At 40.3% G+C, this 14,075-nt stretch overlaps 1 protein-coding gene across 6 annotated transcripts in view; it reads right to left on the bottom strand.

Annotated features, from left to right (window-relative positions):
* The window catches only part of mybpc2a (myosin binding protein Ca), a 50,489-nt gene that overhangs the window by 14,722 nt on the left and 21,692 nt on the right, over window positions 1-14,075 (bottom strand). For all 6 annotated transcript variants that reach the window (XM_061065602.1, XM_061065603.1, XM_061065604.1 and 3 more), the window contains 11 exons: window positions 13,540-13,623; window positions 13,260-13,408; window positions 12,219-12,336; window positions 11,935-11,983; window positions 9,461-9,517; window positions 9,190-9,359; window positions 8,803-8,935; window positions 6,312-6,436; window positions 2,719-2,824; window positions 1,941-2,110; window positions 275-440 (listed from right to left, as the gene is read on the bottom strand). In XM_061065602.1, coding sequence (XP_060921585.1) covers window positions 275-440; window positions 1,941-2,110; window positions 2,719-2,824; window positions 6,312-6,436; window positions 8,803-8,935; window positions 9,190-9,359; window positions 9,461-9,517; window positions 11,935-11,983; window positions 12,219-12,336; window positions 13,260-13,408; window positions 13,540-13,623 — 1,327 coding nt within the window. The remainder of the gene's footprint in view (window positions 1-274; window positions 441-1,940; window positions 2,111-2,718; window positions 2,825-6,311; window positions 6,437-8,802; window positions 8,936-9,189; window positions 9,360-9,460; window positions 9,518-11,934; window positions 11,984-12,218; window positions 12,337-13,259; window positions 13,409-13,539; window positions 13,624-14,075) is intronic.

Genomic DNA, 14,075 nt, shown 5'->3' with positions numbered 1-14,075 from the left:
ATGGAGGGATTACTGAGAGAAACCCCGGACCCTAGGGGTGTGTGTGTGATGTGTCTGTGTGTGTTTGTCTGTGTGTGTTTAGAGGTTAGAGCTTTACAGATTGCAGCATTTCCAAAAAATTGGGTCACACAACTAAGAAAACCCTTTGGTAATAGTTTGGCAAGCCATGTGTCAAACAGTGCCTGTTATGATAGCTATATGGTTTTGTTGTGTGTTTGTTTGTGTGTTTGTGTGAAACATATACACACAAACCTACAGCTGTCTAATACAATACCTTCCAATGTGTGTCATTTTGATGCGATCACTGGCCTGGACCTCCACTCCGTCCTTGAACCATTTCCCTGTCACTTTTTCATCAGACACTTCACACTTGAATACAGCCTGATCAGCAGCCTTCACTGTCAGGTCAGCTATGCTCTGCAGGACCTCAAGCTCCTTATCTGAAGCAAAGACACCACTCACATCAATCAATACATATTTTTTCACAGGTCTATTTATGAACACAGATCACTCCTGCCAATGACAGGAAGCAATGTATAACTGTAGGTCTGAAATTATCTGCAGTGAGCTTGAGGAACTAGTAGTCTGAGAATGCTAAGAATTGAAAGACATTCAAATCAATATTCTTATGTTTCTCTTTTATTTTACAAAAAGGGATTTGCTTGACCATTTGATAATGACCTATGCTGTTTTTATGATGAGACAAAGATAAAATAATAGACAATTCTTCATATGTAGCTGGAGCCAGCAAAGAGCTAAAATCAGTGCAAAGATTGGAAATGGCTAGCCAGGCTTTTAGATTTGCCTGTTTGCTTTCTTGCGTAACATGATCATCCTCTTTTAATATGTAGCCGGCAACCAGTTAACTTAAATTAGATAAGTTTAGCTGAGCTTGGCGTAAAGATGGGAAACAGCTAGCTTAGCTCTGTCAAAACATAATATTTGTAAATCAATTTAATCCAAACAAACACTGGAGTGAAAATTCTACAATGGCTTAATGTTGAATCCTTGAATTCCAAATGATTCCGTTAACACTTAACATTAGTATTTTATTTGTAAGTACAAAATGAAATGAGCTAGCCGTAACCCTGCGACAAGCTAGGAGCTGTAGAGCAGGTTGCTTTTACAGTATATATTTTGGAAACTTATCTTCGGTGATATTTGCCACTGTAATGTGATTTGGTGACACTTAAGGGTGTAAGAAATAAAATCACACAACAATAGAGTTGTCCTCCATTATTTTGGGGTGCAGACAGTCTGGATCCATGGTAGCAACAGCACATATCTTTATCACCTGCTTCACCATAACTATGATTGGTCACACAGCAAGCTCACAAAATCTCTCACTCTAATTGATTTTGGGCCCCATCTGTCTTGGAGGCATGTAGACTGATTTTTGCAGCGTAGAATGACCCAAACGTCAATTTTTGGGAGGTGTAAATTAAAATAAGCATGACCAACAGTGAGATGAACCACTGATACAAGGGATTAACTGAGTAATATTAATTACGACATGAGTAATGACTAATTTATGGCTTTTCATGCTTGTCAGAATGGAAAACATCATCATGTGGTGGTGTGTAATTTTTCTTTAAGTTCCTAATTGAGCAGCCATGTCTGAAATGCTTGTTAGCAAACTTTGGCCACAATCTCATCATCCATAAATTGCTACTTCTGATGCTTTAAAATTTAACCAGACTTTTGAAAGTGTGTAGCTTATGAGATACATTTTCATGTTCTGCTGATGTTCAAAAGAAGTCACACAGGATTTATCAGTTTGAGCAACAGTTGGTAGTTCCATTTTACATGTTGGATTTTATGTTTTCAGCTTGTTGGATACGCACCAGTTATGATTGTATAACTTTGAAAAAGCAATTTCGGCAAAAAATCTTGAAGAAAATAGCCCTTAAACACTAAGATTGAAACAGAGGAAATCAGACCTTCAACTTCCAGTTCTGCCTGTGACTCTCCACCGTTAGTCAGGGCGTGATACATTCCAATATCCTCCAAAGTCGCTTCATTTATGATCAAAATGTGCCTCTTCCCATCCTTTTTGAACCTGTACTTTGAACCTGCTGAGTCTTTGGTCAGCTCAACTCCATCTTTCATCCTGAGGAGAGACACACACACACACACACACACACACGCACAAACACACAAGCTCCAGTGACATTTCGACACACAGAGAGGAAAGGAAGCGCTGATTGACATGTCTGCAATGTTCTACATGACCGGGGCCTTCAGGGATTTCAAGGCGTTGCCACATTTTTCAGATGGAGAGGAAGGAGAACATTTTCTCAGATACATCTAGTGGTTAAAAGGCCTGCATTAAGCAATTAGAGAACTAGAATAGAATCATTACATGGTTGTTCATGGAAATGATTTTTCATTAAACTATCTCAGTCAGAGCTTACGTACATCTGACAAGGAAGTTGTAAAATCCAACAACAAGGAACATGCATTATAATCTTTTGGTATTTGTCAAAAAGAAGTGCTAAATAATGACAATTGGCTGGAAATAGAAACGTTTAAAACTTGCAAAAAGGGACTTGCAGGCGATTTTTTTAAAAGGGCAATGTTTAATATCTTGTATGGATATACAGTAGTATGGATAATTGGATTGATGCACTACGGAAATGTGACCTCATAGATTTTTTAATTGCTAATGGCATTTACGAACTAATTTACATCATATGACCCAAAGGCGTGTTGGCTCACCATTTGACGTTGGCTCCCTCCTCAGACACCTCCACCTCAAACTCCACCTTCTCGCCCACCACGGTGTGAACGTCATCCAGCAGCTTGGTGATGGTGATTGGAGGCTCTAAACACAAAGATAAAGCTTCAAGTCAAACTTAAAAAACAACAGACTTGTTACTGAGTCACTGAAAGACTGTACTGTTGTGTTGTATGAATCATGTATCTAAACCACTAGAGTAATTCTGACCAGGAACATGAGTGGAGGATGAAAGAAGCATGGTGAGCAAACAGCTGTAGGCTACTTGAGTGGAGTGAGTAAGTTTTTTTTTACAAGGCATATCACATAAACATACATGGTCTTTGTCAAAGACAAATTTTGGCACATGCAAAGTCTTGATTTGAACTGAAATGCAGGCTGCCTGTACAGTCCAAATCAAGCAACATTTAGTTTAAAGTGTCTTTTTAAAAATCAGCAGCAAAGTTGGGCTGGATTTAATTCAGATTAATTTTTTACATTAAAATATCTTAAATAATAAAAAATGGACTAAACCTATGTAATATTTGTTTGTTTGCTGAGTACTTACATTTCCTCAAATATTTCCAACAGTTAAGAAATCCTTAATTTTATAGTTGTAACGGGACATGTCTTGTCGTGGCGACCACCTTGACACAGCCGCCATGACAGACACGACATGTTAATTGTTGCCAAGGGAACACAGCATGTAATTCTGCGAATATCTCCTTGCTTGGCCATTCTCTAAAAAAAAAAAAGCAGGCTCATGGAGCAACCCAGCTAATGTAAGTTAAAATACTTGCTGTGTTGTTGTCTGCTCTTGAGTTGTATTATGAGTGTTTGTATGTTCATGGAGGTGTTTAAAACCACAATCTTGCAAACCATATTAACAGTAGCTACAGAGCTAGGAGCTGCAGCTTCAGTTATACAGGACATTATTTTTCTAGATCACACTTTACTGGTTATTAGATGTATTTCAGGTACTTTTGTCCTCCCTTCCTCCACAGATGGGTGGTGGGTGGCATTTTAAAGTGTTCTAAGGAAGGAGAAAAGACTTACACTCCAAAATCCTTTTTTTTTTTAGATTTGGATTAACGGGACAATATGATTTTAGTGTCCTTATCAATGCCACAAAACACAACCGTCATGTAGAGGCGGAAGGTACTGCACATCTCCTGAGGTGGTGGGAGTCCCATTGTGTAACCACATGGTGTGATGTTTTGATGCTCTGCTAGACTGAGCTATTTGTCATCGTCAGCATCCAGTCCCCCTCTGGACATCTCCATTTTTTTCAACCTCCGCTGGAAAGCCCAGAAACTCTCTAAACCACTGTCACAGCGCCATCAAAACAAGCACAATATGACTGCGAGCCCTTACAAAAGTTAGGTGAAATACGCTTAATGTCTTCAGTGTACTGTGTTATTTTTTCTGAAGAATGACTTTTCCCTCAGGAGACCAAGGAGACAGCGAGCACAAAGCAGCAGTTAGACTCTGAAAATGTACACGGCACAGCGTGTGGTCAACACAGTCGGCTTACATAAACGTGGAGGCTATGTTTACCTGCATCCCCGAAGTGAGCCGCATGCCTAACTTGAAAAGTGAAAACACCCTTTATAGATTTGTGGTACTTTCATCAGTTTATCTCCCATAGTGAAGTCTGGTTTGCAATAATCGATTAATTAGTTTTGAGAGGAGGTGTATCGGTCTGTAGCTGTTGAGGTTTTTTTTATGCTGCTAGCTAGCAAGTGCATACAAGCGCAGTTGCTAGCTAGCTTACAGGGCATATAGTATAGCTTTGTAGATTTGTTCAGTACATTGTGAATCATGATGTACCATCACCTACAGCTGTCTTTATGTTAGCTCTAATATATATATGTATAATGAGCCGTAGCGTAATGCCAAATTCTAAAACATGCAGATCTTTTACTTTTGTAACACTTCAGGTGTCACATTCAGTAAAGACTAATATGGTAACTTATTCTCAGGAGAACGTAAAGCAAAGTAATTACGACTTCTAATACTACAGGACTACTACTACTACGTTATAAAGTAAATAGTTAGTTTCATTAAACTATCTCAGTCAGAGCTTACATACATCTAACAAGGAAGTTGTAAAATCCACCAACAAGGAACATGCATTATAATCTTTTGGTATTTGTCAAAAAGAAGTGCTAAATAATGACAATTGGCTGGAAATAGAAACGTTTAAAACTTGCAAAAAGGGACTTGCAGGCGATTTTTTTAAAAGGACAATGTTTAATATCTTATATGGATATACAGTAGTATGGATAATTGGATTGATGCACTACGGAAATGTGACCTCATAGATTTTTTAATTGCTAATGGCATTTACGAACTAATTTACATCATATGACCCAAAGGCGTGTTGGCTCACCAGGTGTCACATTCAGTAAAGACTAATATGGTAATTTATTCTCAGGAGAACGTAAAGCAAAGTAATTACTACTTCTAATACTACAGGACTACTACTACTACGTTATGAAGTAAATAGTATAAGCACATCGTTTTACATGAACATAAATCATCTTGATCATCATTTCACAGAGCTTTGTGAGTGTGAGTGAATTTGATTTAGTTGTGGGAAAATCCTTTCCCATAGTAATCACTTCAAAACATGAACACAGCAAAAGCCCGAGCTTTTGCCTAAGTACTTTATGTCTTATTTAAAGTGATGTCTTATGTCTTATTTAAAACTAGATGACTGCTAGTTTTGACTAGCTGTCATCTGATGAACTCCCTCACTGATGTCGAGATGAATCAACAACAAAAGGCTCTGATGAAGATGTTTACAAAGAGCGAGGTGGATGATGTTTCTATGGACACAAATACACACACGCACAGACACACAGGTTCGCTGCATGGGCCGCTGTGTCTGTGGTGAAGAGCTTACCCTCTTGTACGGCCTCTGAAATTGTAAACGCAGTGTTGAGCAGCAGTGAGCACACAGAGCAAAGCACTGGATTATTATAGAAGCCATAGAGCTAATTACATTCATCAAAATCCTCTCATACAAACAAAGAAAAAAAAAATGCCACAGAGATAAAAGCACCAGAGTAAGACTGATAATGCCATATAGACCGTATAATATGTTATAATCTTTTGAAATACAATTTAAAAAATTGATGTACGAGAAAAGAAAAAGTACATATTTGTAATTTTTCGGGAAGTTCAATGATTTCATATTGTATGTATTCATACTGAATATTGACCAAAAGTATAACATTTCATCTGAACAGGAATCAAAGCGGCCTTAAGAACACACTTATCAGTCAAACTCTAACAAATGTGACAGCACATTAATGCATACATCACAACAACTGTGATACATGACATTAAACAAAACATTGAAATTTCACTTGCCACAAGGCCATTAAAAATGAGTGAGCTGACAACAGAGAGCAGCGTGCTACCGTGCAGCGTAACAGCATTGAAATAAACAGATGACAAACACAGACACAGGATGGTAACAGAGCTGTCAGCCCTCTCTGCGCTCAAATGACAGAATCTGCTAAACTGAGCAGAAAAAAAGCCTCTCCCTGCTGAAAGAAGGATCCCTCAAAGACAGTGACTCATCTACCTTTGACAAAAACCTCCGTGAAGCACTTCTCTTCCCCGACCACGCACTCGTATGCTGCGTCATCAGACAGGTTGCACTTGTTGATAGTGAGTGTCCGCTTGTTGCCCACGCTCTCAAACACATACCTGGACACATGGGGGGATTATACGAGTATAAGGAACGATGGTGGGGAGAGAGACACAGAATCAAAGGAGAGAGACAATAATGAAAAATTGCTTTCAGCCAATCCAGCCACAAACAGACGCTGAGCGCCTGAAAACAGCGGAGTGACTCACAGTTACGAATGAAAAACACACATTCTCGTAGAGACCTTCAGACCTGTTCCTGCACAATCACAAGGTTTTGCTCCCACACATAAACATTTCAGTTGTTGTGCAAACGTAATGATAAAAATCAAAGGACTTCGGTGCCACATATTTATCACATGCGATAGCAGGAAGGGATGAGAAACTCTCATTTGATTTCTGAAATAAAAATGACCTGCTGCAGCGCTAAGCTACAGGTGAGGCAGAGTTGATCATGGGGAGTAAAACACAGAGCCCTATTAAAAGAATCACTAACGTATGATCTGAATTTCAAGCTGCTAAAGTGTTAAAAGAGTGTCAACTACAATGCATGCTAGTTGAAAGGTGCAAGGTGCAGCAGAATCATAAAAAGGTTGTTTTTCTTCTCTTAGTTGATCAAAGGTTTATTTAGAAGGTAATTAATCCAGTTGCAGCGTCATTTCCCATGTCCTTTAAAGTCCTGGTGCATTGCTGTTTTAATGGCGAAGGCAATCAAATGATTTAACTCACAAAGTTTTAGCAGGATGTGACCAGCCTATGTTGGCTCATCACAATACTGCGACTTAAAAAAGGAAGAAAATGCTGCATTACTAATTGTCTTCAAATCAAGATTTTGTTGGTCAATAGCCCAATTACTTTCTGCTGCTACAACACACGATTTCCAACAATTCCCCTGGCCACACCTCATATGAAACCAACACACCCAGGTGAACTGATGGGTGCAAAATTTGCTAACTGAACCTTTGTAATGGGTTGTGCCAGTATTATCTTATCTTATGACATTTATTTTTATTATAAAAATAAAAAGTAAGTTAAAGGTAATGCTACCTGTCTTACTTTTTTTGTTCCACATGTTTTCTCAACTTTACAATTTTTCTTAGTAATTGTTTTACTTTTTTTATTTGTAATTAAAAAATAGATTTAGTTTATTTACCAATGAGTAGGGCTATTCAATAAAACATTCTTCTTCTAGACAGATATATGCATTTTCATAATTGACTGTAAATACAAAATCTCAACTTGATACAAAGTTGAGATTTAACGCAATTCTTGTTATTGTTTTCATATTTCATCATCCTGAATGTAAGAAGTTCCTGTTATGTGGTGTTTTATTTCCTAATCGCCAAACTCGGTACCCTCTTAAACATTTGATTCGTTAGATCTAGCCGGTCGCAGTGCACACTCTGGGTGAACCTCCTGGGAGCTGCTGTTCTGGGCGAATAAATGTCCCCTCTCCATTAGTTACTGTCTAATCAAACAGGAAGAGGACTGCCTTAATCTCAATGAACAGCATGGAGCTACTCAAAATGGCAGATGGTGGGACCATTGAAAAAATACCACTTGCAACAGCTGTAGCCTCTTCAATAAAACACCAAAAGAAGTCTTTGAAGGAGGAGGGAAAAGAGCAAAGAGGAGAGCGACACAGACGCTGAAGAGAGCTCAGCAGGCTGAAAACTCTCTAAATTTAGAGTAAGTCATTTATCCCTCTGGGATAAATAAAGTTTTTTAAGTCTAAGTCTCTAGCTCCTAAACATATTTAATTAACTCCATACTGAATATTTTTCGGCTTATCTCAGTAGGTTTCTCGTCTATTTGCAATGTTAGTTTAGTTTAATATGTTCCCTGAACAGCAACCAACCTCTAGAATCAAGTAGGGCTCAAAGTCACAATATTTTAGTTAGTCCAACCATTTCCAAAGCTAGCCAAAACTGAAGCGCAACAGGCTGTGATTAAAGTTTCTTGAGTAGAAATGGCGATTCTAGAGTCTGTTGGGGCCCGAGGCAAAAATTAATTGGGGGCTCCTCCAACCAGCATTTATCGTGTGCTAGGTTCCCGAAAAAAAATCAGTTTTTAGAGCAAAAATGCAAGCCACACTAAGCAGGGCAATGAGCGGGAATGTTGTCATATGGGGCCACTTTAGGGAGGTTTCCTACTGTCATTGCAAAATTTGCACATTTCTAGCGACTGCTGTGGTTTAAAGTTTGGCATTCCTTGGGCGCCCCCTACTTGCCTGGGGCCCAAAGTGGTTGCCTGCCTTGCCTATTGATAAACAGAATATCTGTTAATGGCCACTAGAGGGAATTCAAAAAATGAATGGCATTGAGTTAAAAAAAAAAAAAAAAGCCAACCCTCATGTACCCCAATATTAAAATGCAGAGCTGGGCACACTCAAGACACATTCACTTGAATAATTGAAATGTGCTTACTTGGCTGATGGTTTGATCTCCTGTCCATTCTTGAGCCACTTGACAGGAACATCAGGGTCGGCCACCTCCACTGTGAGCTGGATCCTCTTGCCCTTGTCCACTGAGTAGGCTGCATCCAACTTCCTCAGGAAAGCTGACACAAAAGTATCTGTTAGTATACTTCTGCTTTTATTGCCAAATAATCCACAAGTGCCAACCAGCGGCCATCATATGCTAAAACACATTCCACCTGTTGTCCCTGCAATATAACTTCTCCCCAGAGGCCTTTAAACGCTGCTGGTATTTACAGCCCGTCGCATTACAGAGCTCCGGTTTCGCCGCCTGTGACCTCACTGTGCTAAGTGTGTCCTCTTTTTTTTCCCTCCTGTCTCTTCCCTCTCTCCTCACCATCACTCTTTTTGGGCTCCACCTTCTTCATCTTCTTCAGCCTCGACAGCATGCCCCTCAGGTCCGTGATTCCGTACTCAAAGGCGATCTTCTCATAGTCACAGGGCTTTGCCGCCTTTAAGATTTCCCAAACATCCACTTCCTCTTTGACTTCCTGATGTTTCTTCTGCCTGAATATGGCCGGGAATTAGATGAAAGCAGAGAGAAAACAGATTTGAGATGTGTTTAAGGTCATTTTGTGTGTCTGTATAGCTGATGAAGATGGTCTTACCTTTTCTTCAGCAGGGCACTGAAGTCTAGATCCCCCGCATCCTCACCTGCATCTCCACTGGAATTAAAAGATTTAGGAAATGATCTTGGTAGGATTATAAACCCATGCTATTTACAACACAAAAGATCATTCTAAAATGAATCTCCTTTCTCTCCCATTAACTAGCACTATAAATACATAGAAACATAAATTACAAAACGCAATTATGAATCTAACAAAGGCAACATGAGAAAATCCACCAGCACACAGCAGATCTAATGAACGAGAGCCTGTGGTTTAAGCTTACCCTTTTTTCATCCTGTGTTCAGATAGATGCAAAAATAGCATGAGTGAGAACATAGAGCAGAGCGATTGATGGGGGCTAAAAGCTAGCATCATGCCCTAAATACAAGTGACAAACAGAAATAACAGTAGACAAGCAGATGAAAGCAACATACAGGTCAAAAATAAGCAAAAACAAAAAAGCATCGAACATTGAAAATATCACAGTAAGTAAAAGTGGCTGAATGCAATCTGATTGAAGGATGGCTAAACTGTCATAAGCATGGAAGCAATGATGATGTATGTCAGTCTGAGATGCACACAACAGAAGAAAAAAAGCAATTTCATGCGTTGAGAATTGAGCTGTGTTTGGCTACATAAACCTCCTATTTTCCCTCACACGACAGCTGACTCACATGGTTTCGAGTCATCAGTCACCCTCTTGTGCTCAACAAGGTGACAAGTGCTGTGTGTGGCACACACCAATAACAGTGCGTGTTGTTCCCCCGCCGTGAGCAGTTTTGTCGGCTCCTTTACAGCGTGGAACGTTTCTCTGGCGTGGTCGAGGCTCATTGAACCCCTCACAGACCAACGTAAATGCCAATAAAATTCAAAAGCAGTTCTGTTTGATCGTACTATGTCCTATGGATGAGCAGTTCATCCAAGGGTAACACCCATCCATGTTGTCCTTGCCGTCCTGATGGGAGGCATTTCTCCCAGGGTGATAACGCTGTCCTACATGTGATCACCCCATAGGTGGGCTGGAAAATGATGTAACTACATACAACCACAGCCATGAGAATAGCTGGATCTCAACCAATTTGCACCCTTTTGAGGGATTGTTTAATACTGCATCCGACATCCAACAAATAAAGGAAGAAAGCAAAGGTGCAGTTTGTGTTGGTTCATGGGTCACTCATGTAACTTCATATGCTCGCACCATGACGAGCAAAGAAGGAGAGGTAAGGGGCGTATTAAGTTCACCAACACTAACCCGAACCCTAACCCTAGCACAACGTGACAATCATGTCCAACCCTGAAAAATTAATGTGGCCTTTGAATTTTAACGACTTAAAATTTGCGGTGTGTTTTGCATGTGTTGCAGGTTGGCGTTCAACATGTGTGTAGCATTGTCATGACAAACACAGAGAGAGAATCATGTATGCATCCCGACAATAAAGAAAATGCTGTCCACCACAAAGTGTGAGGTTAAAATGCAAGCGTGCTGTATGTTTTCCTCAGACTAACTTTCTGTTTCCCTTTGGTGCCTTTTCAGCCGGCCAACAATTCGGCAAATCGACAACATGAAGAAAGAAAAACTCGCCTGACAGCCCAGGGACACATGATGGGGCGCTGTGGCTATTACAGAGTTGAAACACACAATTAAGTCTGGAACTTTAAAATCAAAAAGTCCAGAGGAATAATGAGTGAGTTTGTTGTGCTGCGGCCACAAATGTTAAAAGAACCACACGCGAGTATCCAATTGGATTCTCCACACTTACCTCCTGAATGTGTGACCTCCACATAACTAGGTGTTTGACACACTTATTCATTATCTCTCAAGGAACATATTTCAGTTTTAACCAACTTTTCACATCTTTATCTCTGCCTCCCCTCTCTCTCTCCTTCTCTCTCATATCAGCATTCTGCAAATAAGCACCCTGACATCCTGTCTGAACCTCGATGTGATGCTGTCTTTTTGCCAGTTTTGTCTCTCAGTTTAACTTTGAGTTTCTGCTCACGCTCTGATGAAGGAGGGGAATTATATTTTTTAAGCATAGATTACAAAAATGTGAGTCTCGAAGGTGTCAGTGCTACTGATTTCACACACCTGAAATAACAAAGCTACACAGTCACATAGGTACATTTCACACAAGCAGACAGAAATAGTTGACTGTTAGTTGGAAATAAATCCGTATAAAATAAGAGAGAGATTGACCCTGAGACGGAATGAAAAAACTTGAGATGCCGAACCATGAGGGACTCCAGGTGAAGCAGAGAGCAAGGCATTGAGACGTGACAGAAAGAGAGAAAGATGGCAGACAGACTGACTCGCACAAAGTCGGCTACTGCTGAGGGACAGACAGACACACACGCAGAGACGCTGGTAGAGACTGACAGATACCCAAAGGCAGCAATCTACAGAGGAGCGTTTGTGAGACACTGTGATGGCTGACATGTTGAGTAGACCCCTCGCCGACACTGACACTCACGATCGCTTAAATGCCTCCAAGATGTTGTCCTGCTGCTCCTCTTGTACGGCTGAAACCAGACAGAAGGAGAAAGCCTGGTGAGCGCTCGGCGAGGTTAATTCATTACACAGCAGGCTTGAGCCGCAGAGGAATAATGGAGTGATGACCTCGCTAGGCCGCTAAATGATGGGACCTAATATGTAGCGCACTCGCTGAGTTATTGGCTGACAAAGCCAGTTACACAGTAACTCTGGAGACGCTGAATGGAAGATGACAATAATGAGATTGCGTGTCTCCAGACCTACCCTGCACAGAGACTTCGAATGTGCAGCTGTCGCACTTGTCTTTGGAGGTGACCTCGCAGCGGTAACCACCTGCGTCTCCATCCACTACTTTGATGATGCTCATCTCGTAAGTGTAGATCTGACAGAGAGAAAGGGGGGGTTATGTGTGAGGAACACACGCTAGTAAACGAAACTGAGTACCCACACACACACACTCACACACAAACACACACTCTAGGAGTGAATAGAAAACACAGTTTGACAGATATTGGCTTGCTGATAAAGGAATTGGCTGATAGTGGTTTCATACACATTACTCTTTTAGCTTCATCACCGCAGTTTCTTTACTCCATATTCAGCATTTTCTGCAGGTTTTCAAACTTCATCAGAGATTTCAATGCAAAAACAAACAAGGGTTGCATTTTTAGTAATTCAAAAACTTTCAGTAAGGTAAAGTTTACAACTTTCACTAAATCCTCCAATCAAGCTTAACCAGGCCTATGTTTTTTGTGTGTTACTTTTTGTCACTGCATACAGGGTTTATATTATACAGAAGAACATACATACATATATTTTCATGCATGTTCATGCCTGCATACTGTATATGAGCATGCATGTTACCCAGTGTACTTTACTACTGGAAATAAAGTTTACTTTGAATATGCACTATATATGTACACTAATAAGGCTGATGTAAAATTTGAAATGATTTGTTTATGAGACAACAGTACTGTACTGTACTGTATAATGTCAGGGGATCATTAAAGTGATTGGATTTTATCATACTGGGACCTTGATTAAAAAAATGTCATGGTATCCATTCTTCAATTGTTGTCAACAGTTCACTGACACACAACCTCAGGTTAATAAGTCAAAGAAGGAGTTACTGTAGAGAAAGTCAATAGACATTATTCTCTTGGGACCATGAATTGAAATACATCTAATTATTGTTTGGTACAAATGGTAGCCAAACTGACTAACCAACATCTACTCCTTAGAACCACACTGTTAGTACGTCTGATCATTCCTGTAGGCTTCATTACACAGTGAGAACATATGAACCTTGGTGTTTCTGTCATAGGTCTCTTTGAACTGCAGGTGCTTCCCAGCTTTGCTTCCCAGGTCCAGCCACTTCCCTTTCAGCCACTTCATGACGGGCTTCCTCAGCAGTTTTGAGGAGTCAACTTTAGCCATAAACGAGACGTCCTTGCCTGACAAAAACAAGAATAGACCACATTTGCTTTTAAATAGGTTCATCTTCTGTACCTGAATGCATCAGCCACTCCTTTTCATTTGGTTTAAAATTCTGGAGTTTTGTTCCTCTTTCTTTTGTTTTACCAACCTTTTGTTGCTGTGACACTCTCTGGCTTCAACACGAATATGCCAGACAGCTCGGACATCTGAGGATCCTCGCCTGGCACATGTTCTGTAATGGGGGTTGAAAAGATGAATCACAGAAAACAAATTAAAGCTGGAAACCGTGGGTCTTGGCAGCACTCAAACAACACACAACAAACTGATTTTGGACGACAACAGGAGACAAGTCGACCAAGCAAACCACCGAATCAGCAGTCCTCTTAATTGTGGAGCTTTAAACCTATTGATGATTTGTTGCCTTAAACCATTAAATATCACCCTCTGAGCACAGGGATCTATTTCTTTTGTGATTTTTAGCACTAAATCTGAGCTGCAGTCTTCCTAATAGGCAAAACCATTCAGTGAGTTTGTGTCATGCCTTTTTCTTTGCTTTTTACTCTTCACTAACCATTTGGGACCATCTGACAGGCGACCAAGGAGCCCCCTAGAACAGACTGGCCCCCAGGGAACAAAAAAAACTCCTCAGATCTCCTCTGAAGGCGTCACATTAAGGTTGACTTT

The sequence above is a fragment of the Labrus mixtus genome, chromosome 20, assembly GCF_963584025.1.
Source record: "Labrus mixtus chromosome 20, fLabMix1.1, whole genome shotgun sequence".
NCBI classification, from domain to species: domain Eukaryota; kingdom Metazoa; phylum Chordata; class Actinopteri; order Labriformes; family Labridae; genus Labrus; species Labrus mixtus.
The sequence above is the reverse complement of the archived record's forward strand: the minus strand, read 5'-3'. Positions and strand labels throughout refer to the sequence as shown.